Source organism: Halichoeres trimaculatus, unplaced genomic scaffold, assembly GCF_033239565.1.
Source record: "Halichoeres trimaculatus isolate MK-OKI-2021-1 unplaced genomic scaffold, fHalTri1.1 fHalTri1_scaffold_5, whole genome shotgun sequence".
Classification (NCBI taxonomy): Eukaryota; Metazoa; Chordata; class Actinopteri; order Labriformes; family Labridae; genus Halichoeres; species Halichoeres trimaculatus.
The window spans coordinates 17,960,846-17,986,073 of record NW_027437183.1 but is presented as its reverse complement, the minus strand read 5'-3'; the positions used below and the strand labels follow the sequence as shown (position 1 = coordinate 17,986,073).

The following is a 25,228-nucleotide window of genomic DNA, read 5'->3' as shown; positions in this document are numbered from 1 at the left end:
AAAACAAAAACGTTTGTTCGACATTCAATTTGCTCTAGGCATTGTGATAGTTTTCTACCACAGATTAAGATCTTGAATTTCACAACATGGGAATTAGAGAAAGTGGGCTCTTGTTAATAATATATTATTCTCGTTTTTGTAGAACCTCTACTGAATTCATGAACGTCTGAGTTGATTCCCACAACTTTCCTCAATGAGACAAGTTAGGAACAGTCAATAAGCAGTGTACTGCATAAAAGCCTTTATTTATTTATTTATTTTTCTTATTATTAACAACAAGGCTATCTAATTGTTTGATATTATTTTACCCACAGGCTCAGAATCCATGTTTAAGTTTGTATATATTTATACATATATAAACATATGTTTTGTTACCTCTTTTTTCATTATTATCAACACAGTACTGTGTTGATAAAATGTGCTGTTGACGTGTTCTTGAATCCACCAATCACACAACACTACGAACCATTTCTTGTATTGCTGAGGTTTTAGCCAATCAGAACTGCTCTTGAATACTTTTGTGACCAATCCTGTTCCACTTTGTTCGCCCGTACTGAGGAAGTTGATGTGCCGAGTATTTGTACACATTTGTGCTGACGCTGAGAACAAACAAATCGCAGCCTTATCTATATTTTTTGCCACCGTTAAAGAGTTTCAGCTGACCTTCACAAAAACGTGTCCGGGAGAAAGCTGTAACCGACGTTGGAGCTGTAACGGACTGGGCTTTATCTGACTTTTCGCTGCAGTGCTAGTGGCTTTCAGCTGTCGCGTTAACTATGGATCCCCACCTGTCACCCGCTCTTCGGCTCACCTAGAGGGGGTACATGGGGGACCGCGTCACCAGACAATGGAGGCTCTGACCTGCGATCATCATGGCTGCTATCACGGTGTGGCGCTACACCAGTGGTCGTCTCCTCGGAGGATGGGGCCCGTTGCTGTGTATCCTCCTCGGCTCTCTGGTGGCCATCCTGATGCCACTGGTAGGGGAGGAGGACGAGTGCTGCGCGGCCCTAAAAGGCATAGCCCAGCTTCGGTGCCAGCTGTGGGGGGTCTCTCAGCAGACCCCAGCTGTGCAGTCCACCAGCCTCACTATCCCCTTCACTGCTCTTGATCTGCTGCCCCAGAGGACCAAGCCCAGCAAAGGTACGAACAAGAAGAGGTGAACTGATCCTTTAAATACACAGCACGACTCAGTACTAGTTAGGTGTAGGATATCCTGAGCAGGACCACTTGTGGATTTTCTTCGGTATACTTTTCCAAGTTATTTTAATTTTTTAGTTACAAAAAAGTGACAGTTAGCTAAGTAAAGAATCTACAAAATACAAATCGTTCATCAACGATCTTGTACATCCCTGATGGCTTCCTTTATATTTAGTCTCTCTAATATATTGTCACTTGTGCTTCGCTTAAGCTGTTTAATAGACCTGTATATTTTTTCCTGTAATTGGTTAAACCTGTATTGAAGCTAATTGTAACCACCCTGCTTTGATTTCAGAGATGGAGCTGGAGGCCAAAGCAGCTCTGCAGCAGGCCCAGGAAATGAAGAAACTAGGGAAGAGGGAGAAGGCTCACAAGCTGCTTGTGCATGCACTCAGCATGAATCCAGGTTTTGTGGACGCCCTGACAGAGCTGGGGACCATCCTGGAGGAGGAGAAGGACATCGTCCAGGCAGACCACCTTTACACCAAAGCATTGGCCATTTCACCGTGTAACGAGAGGGCTCTGGTCAGCAGGGATCGCACTCTTCCCTTAGTGGAGGAGATTGACCAGCGTTACTTTAGCATCATTGACAGTAAGGTGCGCAGGCTAATGTCCATTCCAAAAGGCAACTCCGCTCTTCGCAGAGTGATGGAGGAAACCTACTATCACCACATCTACCACACAGTGGCCATTGAAGGCAGCACGCTCACCCTGTCTGAGATCCGTCACATCATTGAGACACGTTACGCCGTCCCAGGGAAGAGCCTACAGGAGCAGAACGAGGCCATAGGTGTTGATGCAGCCATGAAGTACATTAACACCACATTGCTGTCCAGAACTGGGGCCATCACTGTTAGCGACATCCTGGAGATTCACCGTCGGGTGCTTGGATATGTTGACCCTGTGGAGGGAGGGAGGCTGCGCACCAACCAGGTGTTTGTGGGTCACCACATCCCTCCCCATCCTCAGGACCTGGAGAGACACATGAGAGAGCTGGTGCAGTGGCTCAACTCAGAGGAGGCCCTGCAGCTGCACCCTGTGGAGTATGCAGCCCTTGCCCATTACAAACTGGTATACGTGCACCCTTTTGTCGATGGCAATGGGCGGACATCACGGCTGCTCATGAATCTTGTGCTCATGCAGGCACGGTACCCACCAATCACAATCCGAAAAGAACAAAGAGCAGAATATTACTCAGCTCTGGACACAGCCAATGAGGGCGACGTGCGGCCATTTATTCGCTTTATTGCCAAATGCACAGAGATCACACTGGACACATTGTTGATCTCTACGACAGAGCATGCTGTGGGACTGCCAGGGGCTGACCAGGCCTGTCCTGACTGTAAACAGACTATTCCTATCCACAACTGAGTGGAAGACTAGAGGAAAAAGGGAGCATGTTTTTTATTTTTAAAAAACTCTTAAATAACTGGAGATTGTGTTCATTTGCTCCATTAATTAGCCATATTCCACTTTTTCCACACAAAAGTTGTCTGTTGGATCCGGTTTCAAACCTGGTTTTAGGTGGGCTTTTGCCTAAATTTCTCATCCCTCCTGAGTTCAAAGAAACCTTCTCCACACTTCTTGCTCTAGTCTCATTCCCTTTTAGCGTTCATGCATCTCAGTTCAGGTCAGAAACTACTCTACAGAGAGACGACTGATAATGTGAGGTTAGGAGGCTTTTAAACCATGTCACGTGACTTGAGTGTACAGCATGAGAACGTTTTCTACCTTTGGAGCCTGATGATGTCTCATGACATTATAAAGCACTTTCATGCATTTGATAATTTATTCTATTTTAAATTAAAAGTGTTCCATTAACATCAGTATGTTTTTAGTCCTCTTTGAATAAATAAAGCTGTGGACATCAAAGTCGGATCAAAGTTGATTTTCACAACTTTATTTAAAAAAAAAAACTGACAGAAAAACATGACATTCACTTTGTTTTTTTTTCCAGGAACCAAATTCACGAGTCAATAATGAAACAAGCAGGAAAATAAATAGTGTAACCAAAGAGAAAGTAGCTATTATTTATCTGTTGCAAATTTCTAACACTGACTATAGAAATGATACAAAACAGCAATGCACACACACCACTTTGTAGTACTGAACATAAAACAGGAGGTGACTTCAAGAGACAACACTCAGATTTTTTTTAGAATAGGCCACTGCGGTGAGAGCATTACATATAGCTTATATCCCATCTGTTTTTTTAAAATGTAAGATGTCTATTACAAACTATGGTGACCCTCGGAATATTATCCTGAATATTTACATAATAGTTCATATCCAAACAAGAAAAGTGGATCTATTCTGAATATTAAAATGGAGAAACTGCATAGATTCTCTATTCTTGAGTAGGTGGAGCTGCAGGCTTAAGTTATATGAAGGATACTTATCACTGTCTGCTAACCTTGGATTGAAGTTTCAGCATGTGGGAGACATATTCATACAATTGTTCTTAGATTACAGATTGTAAGAGTTGAAGGATCCACTTTAGAGTTAACACAGAACAGCTCTAGTATCTATCAACATATGCAAAGCTATAAACTGGTCTGTGCTGACTTTGATTTTCTGTGGATTCAGGGTAGTGTCTTTGAGGGTAGTGTCGTTGAGAAATATCAGAACAACCTTGTCAACCTTACAATAAATGACATCATCTCCCATCCTATTTCATCTGATTGGTAATCTTAAATTTCATTCATTTTTCTTTTTTTTTTTTAAATCAACGAATGACTTTTTAAAAGACAAAGCATATCAGCTTGCCAATGTGACATCTTTAAATTTCACAAAGAAAATGTGGGATTAATGTTAATTTCTCCCCAAATCTCTTTAGATCCACAGCAGAGCCAGACTGATCTCCAAAACAACAACAACAAGGTTGACAGTGGATGTTTGGACCGGGTCTACAGGTCGCATCAAAAATGTGATGGAAACAGAAAAAAAGGAGACAAAGTTCTGATATCAAACTTGAGCTGTGTGATATGATCTTAGGGTAGATCCATATCATACAACAAAGTCAATCAACAAAAAGTTATGTGCGGGTACTGTACTGGGAGCATAAAAACACCAATAACTGTAAATGAGACACGGTAAAATGATTGATTCATTTTACAGAAAAGTCAGAAAAAGAAAAACCATTGCTTGCAGAAGTTGACAACATGAATCCTAGGTTTCTTAAAATAATCCAAAGAATTAGTCTTTCATCAATCAAGCAAACATCAAACTCTCTTTTTATATATCTCACTCTCTCTCACACACACAGTCACTATTTCACATCAGAACTTTTGTGTTTTGAAACAACACTCACACATTTGGCTGACTTGTTATAAAAATACTCTCATATGGTCCTTTAGATCTCTTTCACATGACACAACAGAAGAGGACACTTTGCAACATGAGGCGAACAATTTTAGGTACAGTATATTTACACACAAATATGATACACTTCTTTTTTTCTATAATAAAATAGTCAGTCAGCCATCTTTAAGGAAACCAACAGAAGAAAAAAATATGGGCCATATTGATGAAAAGTCCTGGTTGAAAAGGTTTGTAATGGAGATCAGAAACTCAAAGGTAAAGATGAACAGACTATGAGGACAAGGTTAAAGGGAAGTCGGATAGCCAACCACAGGAAATTCACCAACACTTATTTGTAAGGACACAGGATGGCTTTCAGTGTGAACGTTTCCCTTGCTTGTTTCCTCATTTACTGAGAAGCATTCGGGCAAAGTCTGCATTTGACAGAGGTTTGGTCTCTCCAGATGCATTCCCTGCTGCGCCAGCTGATGCTGTCCCATTCTCCACTTTGCTTGCAGACTCATTCTGTCGGTGCAGCGCACGAGGGAGGAGAGACAGTTGGGTGCGTCCTCTTCCTCTCCTGGGAAAATAAAACATGTGCTCATTTTCTGTACTTTGTGTTGAAAAATGACGACTTTCTAGTGGCAAGAGAGAAATGAGTTAATTAACTTACGATCCATAGACCTGGCGAGGCATCAGGTCTGCCATAGGCCTGCTGGAACTTGATTTATCTGCGATATTTCTGCGAGGGGGGTTGCTTATCGCAACACTGATCTTGTTGCCTTCTATTTCCATGCCGTCCATTTTTAAAACCGCGTGAGAAGCCTGGGCTTCATCTGCAAACTCAACATAAGCCAGGCCCTGCAGGAAGAAGGTTAATTCATTAACATCAGTCTCTTAAACCTGCTTGGCTCTCTATTTTCAGCCCAACACCTGACTGAGTCCCCCTCTTTAAGCCTCACCTTGGGTTTTCCTGAGCGATATGTGACCATACGAACTTCTTTAATAGAGCCATGGCTCCTGCAGATTTCCTCCAGTTGCTCTTTAGTGCATGAGAAGGGCAGCCCAGAGATGAAGATCTTTTGTTTCTCCATAGATGTGTTGTATTTAAACACCTACGAGAATAGACATGTAAACAGATGGTTACATTTAAAAGTTTCAGCAAGTGAAGTTTCATTTTTCACGTGGGAAGCAGCTGTCAAGTTCAAAATGACCTTGACTTACTGACATTACAACTTTTTACCTCACCCTGCAGTGTGTAAAAACATCATCTAAAGAAATTATTAAATTCATGCAACTTTCCTATGTGGTTCAAACAAAATCAAAAGATAGGGCAATAAAAATGATCCAATCTCTATAGTGAAGTCATTCGTTTTCAGGTTTACCTTAAAATCTGGATTTTTGTTTTTGTCCACACAGGGTGACACAAACATCGGCCTGCCTTCCACCTCTCTCCTGTCCAGCTTCAGAGCCTCAGGCACGGAAACGGGGGATTCAAACTGTACATAGCAGTAGCCTTTAAAAGTCCCTTTGTTACTAAAGACGGGCCGGATCTGTTGGATGGGACCGAACGGCTCAAACAGAGTCCTGAGCTTGGCCTCTGGCTCCTCCAGCGTGTATGCCAGGTTACTGATGAACACGCTGCAGTTGTCGTTGCGAAGCTCTGGTTTGTCGTCGCTCTGCTTCAAGGCAGCTCCTTGTTGAGTTTTTTTAGTGCCAGGTGGAGCAGGTTTATAGCCTGGGGGAGCGTTCTTCCCAAAAAGTCCCGTCTCGGTCTCCATGGACTCCTCAGTAGTTTGATCACCGTTTCCTCTGTGTCTTTTAGGAGCTTGTTCTGTTCACAGAAGGAAAAATGTTAGGTGAGATAACATTTATTAAAACTTATTTTTGCCTCTTCATCACAAAATACTCTGTATTTACCAGAGTCTTCATTCCACTCATCGTGATAATCATCCTGCTCTGCTTTCCTTTTCTCCCCAACTCGGTTCCCCCTCTGGACCTTCTTCTGAGCCTTCTTGTCTGACTTGGCCTTCCGCCGCTGGTCGACTCTCTCTTCCTCTTGGCGAGCCAGGTTGGCTTCTTTCTCAGCCGCCTGACAGATGGGACACAGCGAGAAACATTAGCTAAAGCTGCTAAATGATACAGCAGCCCAGTGCAATGCTGATATGTACACCTACCTTTGCTCTTTGCTGATTAATCCTGGTAAGCCGGCTCTCTGTCTTCAACACAGCCGTATCCCAGTCCTCCAGAGAACCTAGAGATGTGAAACGAATGGAAAAGCCGTGGTTAATAAACCCTGCTTTACTTTTATGTAAAGCAGAGTTAAGACCTGATTTCAACATGGTGACTTACCCTCCACTCTCTCAAAGGTGAGCAGGACTTCACACACATGCTCAGGATAGTCTGTGGTGCACTGGACTGCTCTGTGGAGAGCCTTTCGACAGTGAACAGGGTCTCCAGAAGACCTGTGGGTTTGGTGAAACAACCAATTAGAAAACCATATTCATGTTTTGATTCAGTTATCTCACGAAGGGGCATCACACATAGACCTACAGACCTTTCTAGGTTATAATACTCCAACCACATGTTGGCATATTTGGCATTCCCCTTTGTCATGATACTGTCCCACAGTTCTCTGGCCTTTTGAATGTTCTTACAGTGCAGAGCCTGGGAGGTAGAAAATATATGATTAGTAAAAAGAACTGTGTATTTGTCATTCTTTTTATGTCCCTCACAAAGTTCAACAGAAAAGCAGCTCTCTCAAATTGTCATCTCTGCTCACCTCTATCCTGGCCCAGATCTGCATTATGAGACAAGAAGGGTCTCCACTTTCACCAAACCCTGCAGTGACACAAAAACAGTGAGTTACCTGCAAAAAGAAACAAGAAAGAAAATAATAATCTGTCTGAAATCAACCCACTTTCTTCAACATCCTGCTTCATGTAGTCAATGGACCGAGAGAAAGCTCCTCGTAACTCCTCTAACTCTTTACTTGATTCTGCAAAAAGGGAGCTCTATTAGCAAAGACCAACAATTAAAGTCAGCTGTTTCCAAACATACAAATAAATGTGACTGCTCTCACCTTTGCTGAAATCCACACGCCTCCTCAGGTAATCCAGGTACGCCTGCCAAATTTCCACGTAATCTGTTGCTTGAATGAAACCGGCATTCAGCGCCTTTTCAAAAATATCTGTAAAGCCGGCAGAGAAGTAACACAATAAGACAAAGCAAGCACCACAATATCAGATTCTGACATTTCCCCGTACAGCAGGAAGAGTGGTAAAGAAAAGTTACATTATTGCAGTCATGGATCTCCAACACTTGGAATTTTAACAACTTTAAGGGTCAAAATTTGAAAGCACATCAACACACAAAAACACTGTCATCATTTGATGATACCTGAGACAGTGTGGTGGTCTGCCCCATGTCTCTCCAGAGCCAGCAGGTAGCTTTTCCAAAGACCCATGGTCCAAGGACAATTCCTGACGGCACGATCATGAGTAGAAAGAACCAGGTCTTTGACCTTAAGCTGACGATCCTGCAAAGCCCATGAAAGAAAAAAATCAATGGTTAAAGATAGAAGGTATAATTTTATATATAAGTTAATGTATAATTTACTACTGTATCATACACAATTTATATACAAGTGCCCTTTCTAAACACGTTCTAACTTCCCACCATGCTTTTCAGCTTCACTGCAGCACTGTTTTTTTTATCCGGCATACAAAAAACTGGTCAAAATTCAGCAATGTGGACACATAAATTATTCCAAGAATTCTGCAACATTTAGCCAACTGTCTATTTTTTTTCATCCAATGGACTTCTGACAAAAAACAATGGGCCATAATGTGGAATGTTCAAACATGACATCAAACTGGGTTTATTTCCAGACAGCACCAGAGCCACCAAGCCATACTAACCAGATAGTTTGTGTACTTTGCCCACATGTCTGGTACCAGACAGTTCTCCGCCAGAGTGCGCTCAAAGGTAATCTGGACCCGCGCTGGATCGCCCTCCTTTAGTTCGAAGTCAATGTAAGCCTGGTATTCAGCCAGTTTAGGAGGTTCAGCTACCAGCTGTAGAAACACAACAGTGAGGAGATGTTGTATGATGCAGAAAAAAATAAAATAAAATAAAATAAAGAAAGAGGAACACTAGAATAACAGATACTGTCTCAGTCCTTAGAGGAAAAGAATCTATGCGAGCTTGTTACCAGTGAGTCTTCAAAAGGTTTGCACTTCTCCATCTGCTGCACAGCCTTTTTGTAGAGATGTGTGACTGTGTCAGGAACCCCATCTTCGGACCACTCCTCATATTCTGCATAGGTGGCTTCCATTTCTTCAAAAAAAAACAGAGCAATTGTTTTTTTTTGTTTTTTTTTCAGTTTTAAAGTTTTCTCCTTGCACAGATAAGAATACATACAGAACACCACACATAACTCTAATAAAACAAAATGTAAAAAAGCAACACAAGGACAAAGTTGAGTTTCTGTGTCATCTGTGTTCCTGTTTCAACTTAACATGCCTGATCTTGCCGAAATACTAAAGTAAACAAAGCCATTATCCTTCACTTATTCCACAAATCGGTATTATTTTTCTTAAATGAGGCATTTTACAGGTTTTCAGGTAAACATATGGCCTCTCACAGCAGGAACACTGCCTGTATTACAGCAGACGGTCTGGACAGAGAGGCCGCCAGTCTTACCCATTAGGGGGATGGCCAGCTGGCGGCGAAACAGAGTATGGATTCTCCCAAGCTGGGTGTTCAGCAGCTCCTGCTCCTGGTGGCTGGGAATCCTGCCAGGAGGAGGCTGAGGGACAAGATGGAATAACGTCAACAAATCCAAAGAAATTCTGAGGTATCTGTATGTAGTCTGAGGTGCAATGAGTGTGGGTTATCATTTAAAACTTCCTGTGATACAGTCATATTAACTTGGTGGATGCAGCTCAATATTGCCTGCAAAAGCATAGAACAGCAGATCTGTGTATCTATTTTTTTCTCTCTGACACGAAATTTAAAAACCTACAGAGAAAAATCCCTACACCTTCCTTGAGATAAAAACACAAACCTGTACTGTAGACAAAATGGCGTTCTCAAACTCTCTGTACGCCTCCCACACTGCATGTCCCTTGGTCATGTGAAGCCCCACTGCTGTCACAGCTCTCTCAAAGATGGACCTCACCCTGTCTATACCTCCTGGAGAGCCCATGCCACCTATCGAGTATTGAGCATACTCCAGCCAGATATCCGGACCTGAGTACAAGAAGAATAAGATATTAAGACTTCTAAACAAGACAACCATAAAATGAAGGTGGGGAATAAAGTTATGATTACTCACAGATGTAGTCTTTGACAGCTTTCTCGAACAGTTCATAAACTTTCTCTCGATTAGGCTCCTCCTCAGTCAGCCGGATCTCATCCTTCAACCAATCTAACCAGATCTCTGTGGAGTTAAACAGAATTTATTAGGCTGTACCAGAAGCTGAAACTTCTGATCACAAAACTGTGTAAGAACAACACCAACCTTCAGTGAGCGGGAAAAGCTCGCTCATCTTTTGCCTTGCCTTTCGCAAGCGAAAAAGCTCTCCCTCCTGCTTTAGGAGTTTGATGAGATCCACATGGCAGTTGTAATCAAAAGCATTGATTGACAGCTGAAACACCCCAGAAAGAAGAGAGAGAGGTAAGACAATGACTTACACAGTTTGTTTCTAACTAATTTTCAGTAAGCTGTGACTTAAAGCCAGAAACATTGTTAGAAGTCATATTATGATCACGGCGCTTATTCAGAGGTCACATTATAGTGTGATACTGTGATCACAAGTTGTTATATGAATCTAATACTAGGAAATAGTTGTACTGGCTGTACTATATTTGTTTTAGGTGAAAGTTGAATTTTAAAAAAAGCTATATGATGCAAAAGCATTTTAATCTGCAGCCTGAGGAATAACTAAAACTTAACTTTGCAACTTTCGTAAAAGTAGTGGCTAACCATACCAGATTTTGTAATCAGAATGTAACGTGGGTAATTTTTTAGAGCTATTGTAAATGTGTTATAATTTACTACGTATATAGAATAGCTGCGAATCAAATATATTGTACGTAAAACACAGTAAAGTTGGGGACAGCGTGTACTGTTACTCATGAACTTTGTTTGTAGCTGCACTGAAAGCTGCACAAACAGCGCCGTTTAAAACGGCGCCTTGCACGAGACAAGTAATTAGCATCACAGCTAATCACGATAGCCAGCATAATGACGTCGTACCACACGAACTGTTTAATAGCAAGTTCATAGCAACATAATCAGTGTCAATTAACCAACGGCAACAACAGAGAAACTATGGCGTCAATTATATCGTGGCTGGCTATGTTTACCACCCATTCATTCTCGTTAGCTCAACGGCTAACGTTAGTCAGCGCTAACTAAGCTCATATGCGTTCTTGGTTAATTACCTGCTCCTCCAATCGCTGGATTTCAGCCTCATTTTCTTTCTCGTCTTCAGAGGAATCATTCTCTTCGTCGTCTGAATTTTCTTCGCCCATGCCATCTTCCTCCTCTTCGTCGGATTCCATCTCCCTCTCCTCCATCCCCGCATCTTCCTCTTCCATGTCTTGCAACTGCGTTTGCTCTGCGTTGCTTGATGCTGCCATGTTGGAAAGGCTGTCTGCCTGGTAACAAGCTAACACAGCCCGGAGGAGCGTCGTGAGAGGCGGAGCCTGTCACGGGACACACCGTGGATCCCTCGTGTGTAACGGCCACAGTCAGCCGCTAGAAGGGGCTCCTTCGTCCGTGAAGCCTTCCTTTTCCATTTGTTTGTCAACACAAAATTCGGTCGATCTCACTCGTGTGGACTCGTTGATTTCCGTCCACCATCGGTTTCTGAACATGGCGATGGTCTCCTTACGAAACTCAGCGTCCTCGCTGGTGTTGTTGAGTAGAAGGTTATTCGGCCCACAGCTGAATACTCTCTGTTCTTATCACAAAAAGGTAAGTTAGAGCATTTTATACGGATTACGTTTTTAATACCAACACATGTGCCAGTAATTTGTATTGACAGCTAGCATACATGGGAGTGTAATGTCTGATAAGAGATGTAGCCAAATTTATCAGCTCTGTTTTATCTTGTTGGCTTAGATCTAAAGAGTTAAAACGGATTGTTGTCTGTTGTGGATTTTCATCAGGTGGTGGACCATTATGAAAACCCGAGAAATGTGGGTTCTCTCGACAAAAACAGCCGGAATGTGGGGACGGGGTTGGTGGGTGCACCAGCCTGTGGAGATGTAATGAAACTACAGGTAAACATGAGGTCAAGAACAAGGGGTCAGTACGATCCTGTCACTGCTGTCTGTTGCACAACCAAGCTTTGACTTTGTATTGTCTTTAGATCCAGGTGGACGAAAATGGGAAGATAGTTGATGCAAAGTTCAAAACATTTGGCTGTGGATCAGCCATCGCTTCCAGCTCCCTGGCCACAGAGTGGGTGAAGGGGAAGTCGGTGAGTGAACACATGGAAAATAAAAATGGAACAATGGTTTGACAAGTACTGCTTTTGTTGTTAAGGATCTAGCAAGTTTTGTGTTATTCTGCAGGTGGATGAAGCGCTGAAGATCAAGAACACAGACATTGCCAAAGAACTCTGCCTTCCTCCAGTCAAGCTTCATTGCTCCAGTAAGACGAAAACAACACAGTTCATCAACGTGTCAGAGAGTTGAAAACAAAACAAGAATATCAAAATAACACCATGAGTGCGGCTTTACCCTGATTTCATACATTTGTGTGACTCCGTCAGAGAAGTAGAACTATCATGTTTGATTATGCTGGTGGTGATAGACAGTCCAGATGAGTTCAAATCTTACAAGCAGGCCAATGTTTACTTGAATTAAACTGTGTAGTTTGACATTTCTCTGAACAGTTTTCTTTCCCCTTAAAAAAACAACAACTATTTGCTTGCAAAACAAAGCCTTTAAACATCCTCTCTTTTTTTCTTTCAGTGCTTGCAGAAGATGCCATAAGAGCAGCGCTGTCAGACTACAGAATAAAACAACAGGACAAGAAGGAGGAACGTGCAAAAGCCTCAAGTTAATATGTTTTTCCAACAACATGAGACGGTCATGTTTTAGCACCTGCTTGATGACACTACTCTACTGTGATGTTTGGAAGATTAGTTACCATAATACTACATCAGATCTTTGGGAGTTTTCTTGCCCTTTAAAAATGTTATTGTAGATAAACATTGTCAAAGTGCCAGGGGTGTTTTTTTCATCTCATGATCAGGAGCATTTCTTTACTTCATGCTTATTTTGGAGTCCATTTTTCATGAGGAATATTTTCAGATGATTGAACATTAAATTTAAAATGGTAAGCTCTAAACTGGTCTTTTCTTTGCCTCTCTGTTCTTTACAAAATCACACAAAACAAATTTGAAACTTTTAATTGGGTTGTGGTTTTCTATACAGTAATTTTGGCGTTAAAGCTTTATTTGGCTTAAATTTTTTTAAAAAAGAAGAAGAACAAAGAAAAAACAATCTGGGCCCCCGTGGAGGATAAAGTATGAAGGTGATTGAGTCCACTGCTAAAGTACTGCTTCAGACTACTGCGTGAGACTTTGATTCATTGTAAAACTGAACTTTTTACTGCATCTAATGTCATCCTCCCGATCCTACATCTAGAGGAGCCACCCTCTGTCGCTGCAGAATAACCTTTTTCAGTACAAACAGCACTGCAAGCATTAGGAGAGAAACCAACACACACAACACAGCGAGTAGGGCAATGACCACTGCAGAGTCCTGCTGTGTAAGGGGTCCCGGGTTGGGAGTGGGCCACAGTGCATCTCTGTTCGTGGAAAGAAAAGGTGGTGTTTCTCCTGCAGAGGTTGCATTAATCTGAGGGTAGCAAGCTGTGATGTTGTCCCTTCTTTCCTGCTCGTCTGAAGGAGCAGAAGTGGTTTGTAAAAGAGAAGGGCTCATTGACTGTGTTTTATTCAGGGACAGACACTCCTCATAGGTAAGGGTCTCTAGAGAGAAGTGATCAAGCAAAACACGAGTCTTTGGAAAATCATTTGAGAGGAAGCGTGAAGTAGCTTGCTGTGATATTTGCTCTGAAATGTTATTTTCTGAAGTATTTGGTCCTGTGGGGTTCACTGTCTGTGTCTCCAGCCGCCTATCTGGAGCAGAGTAGTTGATATGTTGCTGCTGTGTCCTCTCATTGGGCGTCAGGACTCTGGGACAGATGGCCATCACAGAAAGGTTGAGAAGCAGACGATGAGCGAGATGGACGGGCTCGCTGCACACCAGGTCTGTAGCCATCTTCATCCTGCCATTCAGCAGCCAGCGGTAGAGATACAGAATATCACACTCACACACCCACAGGTTGTTTGTAAGGTCCACAGACCTGAGCCGAGGCAGGCTATCAAAGGCACTCTCTGGGACTGAGCGCAGGCAATTGCTGTTGATCTTGAGCACCTGCAGGTTGACCAGAGCAGACAGTGAGGGCAGGTCTAGAACAGAGATGCAGTTTGCCGAGAGGTCCAAGTGGGTGAGTGCTGGAGGAAGATTTAAAGGGAGGGTTTTGAGTTCATTTCCCTTCAAGGTCAGGACCTGCAGCCTGTTGAGACCTTTGAGTGCTCCAGGTTGGATAGCACGAATGCGATTGTCCTCAAGATCTAGACGGGTTAGATTCCCTAGGTGTCGCAGTGCACCTGTGGTGATGTAAGTGATGCGGTTTTCTTGCAGCAGTAGAGACTCCAGGCTGGGAGGAAGGCCGCGGGGGAAGCGGGCCAGCAGGTTGTGACTAAGGCTTAGCTCTTGAAGGCCTGAGAAAGGCTGGAGCAGGTTGTCCACATTGCAGAGATGGTTTCTGGCCACAGACAGAGCCGAGGTACTGAGAGGGACTGAACGAGGGAGGGAGCGGAGACCCAGGGACTCACACAAAACCAAAAACCCAGGGCGAGGACAGCAGCAGCCAGGAGGACAGGGCGAGACCACAAGGCAGGATACAGGACCAAAGCAGAGAATCAAGAGGATGCCACATCCGCACCAAAGCATGGCTCACTGGAAGATACAAGGGTGGAGAAAAATGTACTCAATCATAGCTCACAGAAAACACGGAAAAACGCTGACTTTCCCCTCACATTGCAATGGCACATGTGCCTTAAATTTACTCCAACCTTTGGTTGTAAGGAAGAAAATTTGATCCAAGCCATTTTACCAGCTGACAAGTACATATCTACATCACCAACATTAGCTCCAACCATTCTTTAATCGAACCAGTTTTATCCTCTTTCCAAGAAACAATTAAAACAAACTATTTTTCTGTCTTTTCTCTTGAGGATGCTGATTTTACTCATTGGTGAAAACAGCTCGCTCGGTACCAGTCACTTGGCTCTACTGACAGCTGTCAGATTAATCCTGTTGCTGGCTGGACTTAACACATTTTTTTTGCGCTTTGTATGTGTCAGAGGAGCCTCAGAAGAAGCAAAAGTTTTCAAAATAAACAATTGAGATCTGTGTTAATTTCGTCAGACAGTTTTACTTTTCTTTTGAAAGTAACAACTCAGAGAGACAATTCTAAACATATTGATTCACATTTATTTTGGGCCCAGGGTAGATTCAGCCTCTTTCCCCCACTGTGTCACTTCAGCCAACATTTATACTGACACTCATTTCTAATGTTTTTAGTGGTCTCAGAATTTAACTTAAGATATTAGCTGGAATCTTTTAAGAATTGTAAAAAAAAAAAAAAAAAAAAAAAAAAAAAAAAAGGACCCCATAGGAGAAGACGTGTTTATGTGTCATTATTAATAACTTAATTCATGGCAAATGCATCATTTAACTGTTCCACAGCAAAGCTCGTTGTCATAATCCTTTAATATATCTCAAAGATGCAAATTACATATCATTAGAGCTCTCTGATGTAGTGATTAACCTCTTCATATGAAAAATTAATGAACATTTTTTCTGCTGCCTTTTTGAGGAGTTGGTTACTTTTCTCGTGGCTTATGAGCAATTAAAAATGTCAGGACATATTAGATTTACAGTGAGTTAACAGGTGTGTCTGAAAGCTAAAAGAAAGCCAAAAAACAAGACTTCATTAATGACAGGCTGCGAGTGACGCAGCTGTAGAAAATACTCCTGACAACCTTAAATTTTTAACTGATAAATGATTTATTAACACGTTCTTTAAAACCCGACAAAGAGTCATTGAAAGAAAGGCACATGCACTTACCATTTTTGCTGAGTGTCCTGCTCCTCCTCAGAGATGTGCAGGTTTATCCTCACATGATCTGAAGATGACTACTGTTGCTGCTGTTGAGAGTTTCTGGAAGATGCTCATCAAAGTTTAATAACAGCCTTAAGGTGCTGTGTTACCTGTTTTGGATCCTCTTCACCATTCAAAGTGATTGAGAAGGTCTTTTGTTGTCAGTGGCAGACGGTGCGAGGTCGAAATAGAAAGATGAAAGGCTTCAAGAGAAAATGAGACAAGAGGCTTCACCTTTTCCTTATTTTAAGGAACAAAAGATATGAGTCCCTACAGTTGGAGCTACTTCAAATCAGTCAAACAAGAGTGCTGACAGGTGTTCCTGTGGCCTTGTCCTTTTTCTACACCTCATGGGAAAAGAGAAAGTAAAGGGGTAGTATTTTCTCAAATTATTTAGCACCTCTTTGACAAAAGATCAGGTAATCTGACCCCAGTGTGAGGCTGTGTCAGGGCTCAAGTTTCACCGGCCACATTGTAACTCTCACTCCAGAGCTGCTGTGCTGTCCTCTTTGATCTTTGATCCCTGGCACATTGACCCACATATGATATGGATCAGTCTATTTTACTTCTTATTGAATTTCTGCAACATTTACTCATAACTGCAAAGATTTTAGCAATGTGTTTTTTTTTCTTTGTAACTATAGATGCACCAATGACAAGGTATGTGCAATGTTAAGCCAAACTTTAACGTGGTATGAATAATACAATATGTGCAATGCTCACATGAGGGCAGCATTTCACACCTTGTTTGACAGAAAATTTACTTTTTGCTTGCTGGAAAAATCAGTGTTGTCTAGATTTGCATAGATATCACAAGAGCTTTTGTTTTGGGTTAAAGGGCTCTGTATGTATCTGGTTTACCTCTGATAAATTATTCAGCAATGTTGTACAGCAGCCAGAGAAAGATAAAAGACAGTCCCCGTCATCTATGGGCTCTGATACCCTCTGCTCTCCTCTGTTTTGGTATGGTGGTGCCACTCACCTCACTGGGGCCAGTCATAACAAGATGGAGGTGTAACCACGTTGTGAGTGAACAACTCAGGTTGAAATGCCCAGTTAAAGACAGCTCATGGTTCCAAAGAGCAAATATAACAAGTCTGACATTTGGGTATTTACTTTAAAAATAGTCACCCATGATTTGTAAGTGGACGCAGCTTGAAATTACAGATTCCACAGCTGAACATAATGTGCAAGTAGCTGGCATCGTCGTTTTTAGATCGTCCTCGCCTTGTCTAATTTCAGGGTTTCTGTAAGGCTGTACTTGTCTTTCATCATACAACTGTTTCCACTCCGTCTCTTTGAAAAATGAGAGAAAACATTGAAATCAGCAACTTTATTAAACATGAAAGAAACTGGACATTTTATAAACATGAAACTATCACAAAAATATCTGTCAGTAAAATTTGAGGACAATTACTTGAGGTTCAACAGAAAAAAAATGTCAAAAGAGGTTTTCACAAACATTACACCACATTTATATGGCACACATACACTTCTCAGCTTTGATGTTTTGACCATTTGTCTATCTTTGTGTTCAAGTCTTTGACTCGTTACAGATTCCCACATTTAAACAAAACAAAACATAATTTATCTTATACAGAAGTAATATAAAATACTCAAACCCAAATTCACAAAGCTTCAAAAGAGCCAAAAGAGCCTGCTCAAACTGTTTGACAGTTTAAAGGTAGAGAGCATGGTAGCCAATTTCCATTTATTCAGAAGCCTTTGAATGTTTCTAAAACAAGAATTTAGGACCTAAGGAAAACCTCCACAGCTTTCCTGCATGCTGAATACATTTCTCAAATTCACAAATTACTATCTCAAAATGATGATGATGTACATTTTGAAAATGTGCGTAGACCTGAAAGATATTTTCTACAAGCGTCAGTGGACCAGGTCAGGAGACCTTCACTGTCGACAAATTCATAAACTACAAACTATTAGAAACTTCAGTTCGTGGGTTTTTAGCAAAATGACACTCACAGTAATGCTGTGACCCTAAACTGTCCTTCAGTGTTAATATCAGTACTCTTGCATATAATGATGATTATTCAGTGTGAAAATACTCTACAAACAGGCAGCAAGAAGTTGTATAAGTGATAAATGGATGACTTTGACCTCTTAAGACCCAGCGTCCACATGGACATTGTATTGTTTCCTCTCAGACCCTTGCTACGTTGTTTTTTAAACTTTGACCTGTTACCCACATTTAGGGACACTACCCACATCATTTTTTGGTGAAATCATATCAGTAGACCTATTTTAGTGAAAAAAACAACGTATTTAAGTACAATAACACTACCTACAAACACCTGATACAGAACTCATTACACAAATGATCAAACTTCCCGTACTAAGACAAAGTTTAGTTATTATACTTATTAGGTCTTGTTTATCCAAAATAGCAACGTGAACTAAAAAATGCACAACTGACAAAACACACACACACACATGCATGCATGTGTCTTTGTGTAGACGATCCTGTCCGGTGAAGCTGGAGTGGTGCAGAAAATAGACTTCTCATCAGAAGGCAGTAGAGAGTCAAGTCAGAATGACACTTCAAACTAAAGAACATACAGAATAAAGAAGAAAGCGCAAAGCAACAAAGCACATAACTCTTCTGTTTTTTAATACGGGTCAAAGGAGCTCATCTAACCATTATATCTTTAAGGACATGAAACATCCAGACAATTAAGAGTGTCCTTGAATCTTGTCAAAGGTTGTGTCTCACATGTACAAAAAGACAAGGACTCAAACACACTCACCAGCAAAGTCACAAATGAGACTAAATAAGTCACAAACGAGACTAAATACAACAGTTTGAGTTGTACTGGTGTGTTTCAGTGACAGCTACAAACAAAGCGTTGTCACAAGATCAACAGAAATTCTTTATGGCCCTCATTTTTGAGATATTAACTCATTTTTTGAGAAATTAGATCAAAATTTTAGATAAAATGTGCAGACAGATTCACATGATTCCTTATTTACATGTTTTATTAAAATTTGATGACAAAATTACTGAACCCCTACCATACAAAGGCTTCTTCCCAGGTTTTACATTTAGTATTCGCTTTGTGAACTTGGGTTTTTAAAGAGGAATAAAATACATGACATGAAATAACATTATGGACTAAAATTAAGTAAATATATAAATGTAAAGAAAAAAAAAGAAGTGTTTGTACGTATCCAGTCCAACTGGAGAAGTTTACTGGCATCTCACTTTGCTTTATTAACAGCAGCAAAGATTATGCTCTGAATGACAAACATACAGCAGGACATACTGAGGAGATCCCTCTGTCTCGGCAGGCATTCAGAGTAGTTCATCTCTGTATCAAAAACACAAGAAACTCACTGTTCTTCTTTTTCACTTCTATTTGGCAAGCACATTTTTTTGAGATTAAAACGCTTTTATTCTGACACTTTAAATTACGCTACTTCTTAGGCACAGTGATTTCATATCAGGTAGTCTGGACTTCTAGGTTTTGCAGTGACTCTTTGCCAGCCAGGCTGTCAATATGCAGAGAAACCTGTTGAAAAGTTTCACTCCCATTATTTGGCAGCGGCCATATTATTTCATTGTCACAGTGCTTCTCACTTACTGTTCTTAATTTTTTCTTGTGATGAAACTTAAAGGTCTCAAAATTTAATTTAAAATCAACCAAAAAACTTTTAAGCCCCACAAACACGTTTCTTACTGGTGTAATGAAAGAAATAATCCTGATCCCATCACATTTTCTATCTGTGTGGTGAAACCAACCTGTCTGCTCATCCTTCAGTGTTGTTTCCCCTCTTCAGATGACACCAGCTTTGCACACACACACACACACACACACACACACACACACACACACACATACACACACACACTAGTGGTGGCCTTTTCTCAGGTGGCAGGTGCAGACTGGCTTACTGGAGCTGGAGCTCTGCTGCACCTCCTCCTTGTATTTGGGCTGCTCCTTGTGCTTTGGCTCCTCCCTCCGCTTCTCCACCTCCTCTACGTCCCTGACCTTTCTGACCTCTTGGCGAGGAGACGACCTGACATCTCTCCCTCTCTCTCCCACCAGAGCCTTGGAGGGTTGACGGAGGTGCTTGGGGGACCCCATGCTCTGATACTGGACCCTCTTGACATGGTCAACAGCGTATGGTCTCTCCTGTAAGTCACTTGAATTCTTGCGTCCTCCTGATTTATCAGCCATATACTTCCTGGGTGGATTTGGAGGGGGTTTGTAGGCCTCCAGCTTGCGCTTATGACTCATGGCAGAAGCACAGCAGATGATGAAGACCATGACGATGAGAAGGGAAGTCACCACGATGATGATAAGTAGATTGTCCTGCAGGAAATCCACCACTCGGGTCAGAACAAAGTCCTTCAGGCGGATCATGGTGGTGGTGATGCTGTTGGTGAGGGATGGGGCTCCAGTCGCAGCAGAGATGTGGACTGGGGCTCGAGTGGTTGGAAAAAGGAGTTCCAGCTCTGCCTCATCACCGCTGCCATCCATGGATATGTTGTAGAACATGGGAGTGGCGTGACACACACTGAGCCACAGTGAGAGCAGCGTGATGAAAGAAACTAGACGGGACTTCATCTTCTCTTCTGAATCCTGGAAAAGGGATTTTATAAAATACATCTTAAAATCTTGTCTTGCATAAATAAACTGGCTCAGTTACTTCTTGAGAAAGAAAAATGCAATTCTTACATTTAATCATGTCAAACAATGGTTGGGTTACAAATTAATACTGGTCTGGAAACTGGGCTTTAACAGTGAAGGCTAGAAGGTGGTTAATATTAGCAAAAGACTGAAAATATGAGAACAGAAAAATCAATTCAAATATTTATCAGCATGTCAAAAGTCAAGTGCTTGGTAAGTTTTATGATTTTTTCCTGGGCACAAACAGAAATATTCTATGAAGACTTTAGTTCTTCAACTGTGCCCTTATTATTAACATCTGTCAGCTATTTTCCTCAAACAGTATTTTAATGCCTCATACTGGTTATAAGTTGTACAAATGTGTATTGTCCATTTGTTCTGCCTCATAAGCAAGAAAATCAGGCAATAAGTAGAAGCCAAGGAAAAAAAAGGTGAATATTTCATGTTAAATAATCTATTTGATGAACCAGTAGTTATGTTTGTATGTTAAATATTATGTTCAGTAAGCCCTGGCTCAGATTTACGCCGTTTCTTTTGCATGTAACGATGCTAATAGCCTTGTCCTAGCTAGCAGTGACGAAAGCTAGCAAGTAGCTGAGTAGCTAGTGATGGGAAGTTGGACTCTTTTTAGAGGGCTGGTTCTTCTGGCTTGGCTCTTTCAGCTCCCAAATGGCCCCTGATTCAGTATTATTTTAGCCTGACATGGCAAATGTGAATGAGTTGTGTATTAACAAAAACCTAAGATGCCTTGTAATTGCCTGATTTTTTGTGATTTTTTTTTTTTTTTTGTTAATAAAAGCAGATGTTTTGTCTTAAGTTTTAAGGCACCGTGCCCTGCTATTCCCAGCATCTTTAAACTGCAGCCAGATGCATATCACCGGTTTCACTCACATTTACATGTTTTGGCAACTTGACACACTCTCCTCCTCACTGCTGTCTGCTGTCTTACTCACTAATAGGGGAGCTACACCTGACCATAGACTGTATATAGAGTGGACAGTGTGGCTCCGCCATTTATCATTGTACGGTTCTAAAGCCAAAATACCGCCGTCACAGGCGCAGCCATTGGCAGCAGTTGCAGTGAGAGTCTGCGCAGTAGAGACTGTGAGGGATTCTGGGAGAATCTGAGTGGAGCTGGGTGACAAAAATAATATGTTTTTTCTTCTTTCGGGAGTCTAATCACTTCTTGACTCTACCTCTAGACATATTTATCAACCCCTGAAAAAAAACCACAAGAACGGCAGCTGTCAATCATCCTTAAACGTTACGTAAAGCCTCGTTTTTAACCTTGTATAACCAATGAAAACAAACTTTTCAGAAAAAAAGAGGAATTGAATTCAAGACAGCCAAATGTTATCTTCAAATCACCACAACAATCGGACGTGAGAAACATTTCTACGAGGAGTATTAATTTCTCAAAGTTTGACCACAGCCCATCTGGAATGGCTGGAAAGCCAGATTTTTAAACCTATACTGCAGCCAGCCACCAGGGGGAGCAGTTTTTGTGGAGACCTCACTTCAAGCCAAGCAATGACGTCCATTTTTTTTACAGTCTATGCACCTGACTGAGTGGCCCCCTTCCTGCTATCACATCATGTTGTGATCCTTACATGTGATTGGCTGCGTGGCTGCCATGCTGTCAGTCAAAACAAAGTTGTGCTGTGAGCAGGGCTGAGCAACTAAAAGAAAGAAGCTGAGAGCTCTCACTAGATGAGGGTTGGCTCTTCTGATTCATTACAAAGCACAGGCTCCTTTGTGTATGACACATCACTACTGGATGCTAACAATAGCTGTTTTCCTAGTCTTGCTAACAGTTAAACTAGTGTGTTGAATAATGACCTTTTTGCCCTCTGTTTTCTTGCTCTTAGTCTTTTTGTCTTTTTTTTTCAGTTGCTAGTCAATAAAAAGCAGTTAATGGTAATTATTTTGTCAGATATCCCTAATTTGTACACATTTAATCAAGAATGCACCTTTTTTGATATCACAACAACATTTAGCATCCTCGATAAGCATGATGCTGGAGTACATTCGGTGGATGCTAGCAGCCTGATGGGGTTACTTCCTGTAATCTGCTGGTTTAGGTATCAGAAATTCCAGCTTTGGATGGGGGGGGGCACCCTGCGTTTTTAAAATGTTTCCCCAAATCTTCCTATTATTTATGCTAAGCTAGTGCGCTCACTGCCTGCTCCATGCCAAAGACTATCTGGTGTCTGTGTGTGGCTGTTTTCATGTGTTTTTACTTTATCATTTTTTAATTTCATGCCTTTAATCAGATAGGACAGGGAGGTGGATGGGGCAGGAAACAGGGCAGGAGTGCGGAGTGACATTCAGGAAAGGCCACAGACTGGATTTGAACTAGTGACTTTTTACATTTTTTAATTCTGTCTGCTCCAAATGATCACCCTTTAGCGTGAATCTTTGTATGATTGATTGTTTGCTAATTATTACACAAACTGAACAGTATCCAACAAGCACTGTGGGACAGTATTCAGTAGGTTGTTCCCTAACTTAAACAACAGAGCTTTGCATCCTTTGACAGGAATCTAAAAAAAGCTCCTGAATGCTGTTTAATTAGTGACAGTAATGCAACTGTGAGAGGGACAAATGTTTAAAAGGCTGTGTCATATAACCTCTGCTCCAATATCGACTCAGATATTTCCAGGTTGTCCGCCATCTCCCATCCTGGATCAGATCTATTTTTGCAGCACAGTAGCCATTACTTATTTGGGGTGGAGGCAACGAGTTTGTGCTGAAGGCCTTATAATTTGTGAAGTAGAGGGAGGCCACCCATCCACCGCACCAAAGCAAGGAGGAAGCTATATGGCAGAGGGAGCACAGAGGCGTGGGAGACCTGCGGCTGTGGTCTCTATATTTACTCTGGGCAGCAGCTGCTGTGCTGAACGACAGCCCACAGCAGCACAAACCTGATGAAGATATTTCTGCTTTCAGGGAAACCTGCACTTACTGACAGTACAACTATCTGTATAAACTCCCGACCCGATGTGACTTTTCTTCCATTATTCTCTCTTACGAGGTTGAGCTTAAACAAGGAGCTCTGAAACCATCAGTCTGTCACTGTTCAAACCTGTTTAACTCCAGACATGAAGTGTAAATTATACAGTGCTGAGCTATAAAAACAAGCTTCTAATCAGCTTCATCCTATAGTGAACCTGCTAATGTCAGTTAGCTGTTATAAAACCCCTCCCTGTGTGGTCGACATACAGCTCAGGCTTTGCCTGACCATATGGAAGGTTTCATCCTGAAATACTAATCTACAGGACTGTTACGCCCTCTTTACTCCCATTAAAACCACAGTTGTATGTATATACAGGAACCTGTCGAACACACGCTCTGAAAATAATTCAGTATATTTGAGTATTTATAGTTGAAGACTTTTAGTTTGCTTTTCAGTCTGTGTTAGTGACTGAAAACTGCTTTCACCAGGATGATATACACTCACAGAAATGTGTTTCTAGAATAAACTTTCCTGTGTGAGAAACTCAAACCCACAACTTTTTTATGGCTGCAACTTGAAATTAAAGTGAAATGCATCACAAGTCTTGTTCATCATTTAAAGTACATTTATCAAAGGTAAATTATTTTATATGTTAGTAATTAGTTTCAGAGAACTGGAAGTATGAGCCATAAAATGGAAATAAATGTGAAAAGGTTTCAACATGCAACACAAATCTGCACAGAAAAAGCCACGAGTAGGGATATGACCATCTCAAAGAAACAGCTAACAATGCACAGGGTAACATTCATGCTCATCGTTAGAGGTTAGTTTGGAATTGGCAAACAAAATGAACCAATCAATGTTCAAAAATAACCTTAGAAGTAAATCCCTGTGTTATTAACTGTAGGGCTCTGATAGAATATTTGAGTGTTGTAATGGCTCAATTATGATACATGATACAGTCTGACTCTGACTCCTAACAGGAATTTAGAGGCTGATTTGAACTGTTGCAAATTAATAGATGAATAAAGATTTGTGGCTTTAATTTTTAAATGTGCACCACAGTGTAAAGACTGATTTAACTTTCTATGTAAAATATTGAATAACTGCAGTTTTATTTAAATCAATCAACTAGAGTTCTTTGATGAATAATCTTCCCTGAAGTTTAAAAGCGTGTAAATATAAAGAGCATAGCTGTCTTGAAAGTGAAAAATGTGATTAGATTCATTATTGGGCTGCCTACTAACTTTACTAAAAACAGTACAAAACTATAAAAACGAACAAAGCTCGACATGGTGCTGGATGTAATCAAAGATTCAAAGATTCTTAAAACACTTAACCTTGATCAAAAATGTAAAAGTTTACTCACACAGAGTGATATCCTGGGTTTGTCCTCCTAACAGACGGACTCAGAGCAGATGACAGGGAGGATAATGCAAAGGAGACAAAATAACAAGAGGAAAGTGAGAGTGAAAGAGAGTTAAGGAACATTCGCCCTCCCTTTTCTGTTGTACTGAGTGATTTTTTTAAACGCAGCTCTAAAAGATCTGTTCACAGCAAAACCATGTCCATCCCTCTATTTCCAGCCTCTCCTCCCTCCTCCCTCTCCCAACCTTCATCCTCCTCTTCTTCCAAGGCTAACATTAAGGCAGAGCCTTTTTTCTTGATCAGATTTAAAGAAACATGTTCAAGTTCAAGGTTTTTAATGAGTTTTTCAGTCAGACTGAATCTAAACTCTCAGGAGATGGAAGTCATTTTGCATGATATCTGAAATCAGAACATTTTGAGTTAATTTTGTTCAAAGTTTGTAGTTTTCTGCTTTAATCCCACTTTGCAGTTAGTACATGAGTCCCATGTTTCAGGGAAATG

The 25,228-nt window shown here is 41.2% G+C and overlaps 4 protein-coding genes across 4 annotated transcripts; 2 read left to right on the top strand and 2 right to left on the bottom strand.

Moving 5' to 3' along the window:
* Positions 1–517: 517 nt before the first annotated feature.
* On the top strand, positions 518–3,021 carry ficd (FIC domain protein adenylyltransferase). The gene is made up of 2 exons (XM_074669820.1): positions 518–1,143; positions 1,496–3,021. Exons 1-2 carry the CDS (start codon positions 873–875, stop codon positions 2,569–2,571), a joined length of 1,347 nt encoding a protein of 448 aa, XP_074525921.1. The 5' UTR covers positions 518–872; the 3' UTR covers positions 2,572–3,021.
* Positions 3,022–3,904: 883 nt separating this feature from the next.
* sart3 (spliceosome associated factor 3, U4/U6 recycling protein) lies at positions 3,905–11,148 on the bottom strand. Its single transcript, XM_074669819.1, has 19 exons — positions 10,951–11,148; positions 10,025–10,151; positions 9,839–9,943; positions 9,569–9,753; positions 9,205–9,310; positions 8,714–8,838; positions 8,421–8,576; positions 7,900–8,038; positions 7,583–7,690; positions 7,421–7,498; positions 7,283–7,341; positions 7,058–7,167; positions 6,853–6,965; positions 6,678–6,754; positions 6,421–6,592; positions 5,886–6,334; positions 5,463–5,615; positions 5,174–5,361; positions 3,905–5,080 (listed from the first exon to the last, which is right to left on the bottom strand). The coding sequence occupies exons 1-19, from the start codon at positions 11,146–11,148 to the stop codon at positions 4,906–4,908; spliced, it is 2,823 nt and encodes a 940-aa protein (XP_074525920.1). The 3' UTR covers positions 3,905–4,905.
* A 207-nt stretch (positions 11,149–11,355) lies between these two features.
* iscua (iron-sulfur cluster assembly enzyme a) lies at positions 11,356–12,835 on the top strand. Its single transcript, XM_074669821.1, has 5 exons — positions 11,356–11,485; positions 11,680–11,793; positions 11,883–11,993; positions 12,088–12,166; positions 12,490–12,835. The coding sequence occupies exons 1-5, from the start codon at positions 11,384–11,386 to the stop codon at positions 12,579–12,581; spliced, it is 498 nt and encodes a 165-aa protein (XP_074525922.1). The 5' UTR covers positions 11,356–11,383; the 3' UTR covers positions 12,582–12,835.
* A 4,405-nt stretch (positions 12,836–17,240) lies between these two features.
* Positions 17,241–24,880, bottom strand: tmem119a (transmembrane protein 119a). The gene is made up of 2 exons (XM_074670931.1): positions 24,729–24,880; positions 17,241–20,355 (listed from the first exon to the last, which is right to left on the bottom strand). Exon 2 carries the CDS (start codon positions 20,338–20,340, stop codon positions 19,621–19,623), a length of 720 nt encoding a protein of 239 aa, XP_074527032.1. The 5' UTR covers positions 20,341–20,355; positions 24,729–24,880; the 3' UTR covers positions 17,241–19,620.
* Between the last annotated feature and the right edge of the window lie 348 nt (positions 24,881–25,228).

Coding starts and splice junctions, on each gene's coding strand:
- ficd (XM_074669820.1), top strand. CDS start 873: ATGGCTGCTATCACGGTGTGGCGCTACACCAGTGGTCGTCTCCTCGGA. Junction 1,144..1,495: donor GAGGACCAAGCCCAGCAAAG/GTACGAACAAGA, acceptor CTTTGATTTCAG/AGATGGAGCTGGAGGCCAAA.
- sart3 (XM_074669819.1), bottom strand. CDS start 11,148: ATGGCAGCATCAAGCAACGCAGAGCAAACGCAGTTGCAAGACATGGAA. Junction 9,944..10,024: donor GCTTTTCCCGCTCACTGAAG/GTTGGTGTTGTT, acceptor TTAACTCCACAG/AGATCTGGTTAGATTGGTTG. Junction 9,754..9,838: donor AGCTGTCAAAGACTACATCT/GTGAGTAATCAT, acceptor TCTTGTACTCAG/GTCCGGATATCTGGCTGGAG.
- iscua (XM_074669821.1), top strand. CDS start 11,384: ATGGCGATGGTCTCCTTACGAAACTCAGCGTCCTCGCTGGTGTTGTTG. Junction 11,794..11,882: donor GAGATGTAATGAAACTACAG/GTAAACATGAGG, acceptor TATTGTCTTTAG/ATCCAGGTGGACGAAAATGG. Junction 11,994..12,087: donor AGTGGGTGAAGGGGAAGTCG/GTGAGTGAACAC, acceptor GTTATTCTGCAG/GTGGATGAAGCGCTGAAGAT.
- tmem119a (XM_074670931.1), bottom strand. CDS start 20,340: ATGAAGTCCCGTCTAGTTTCTTTCATCACGCTGCTCTCACTGTGGCTC.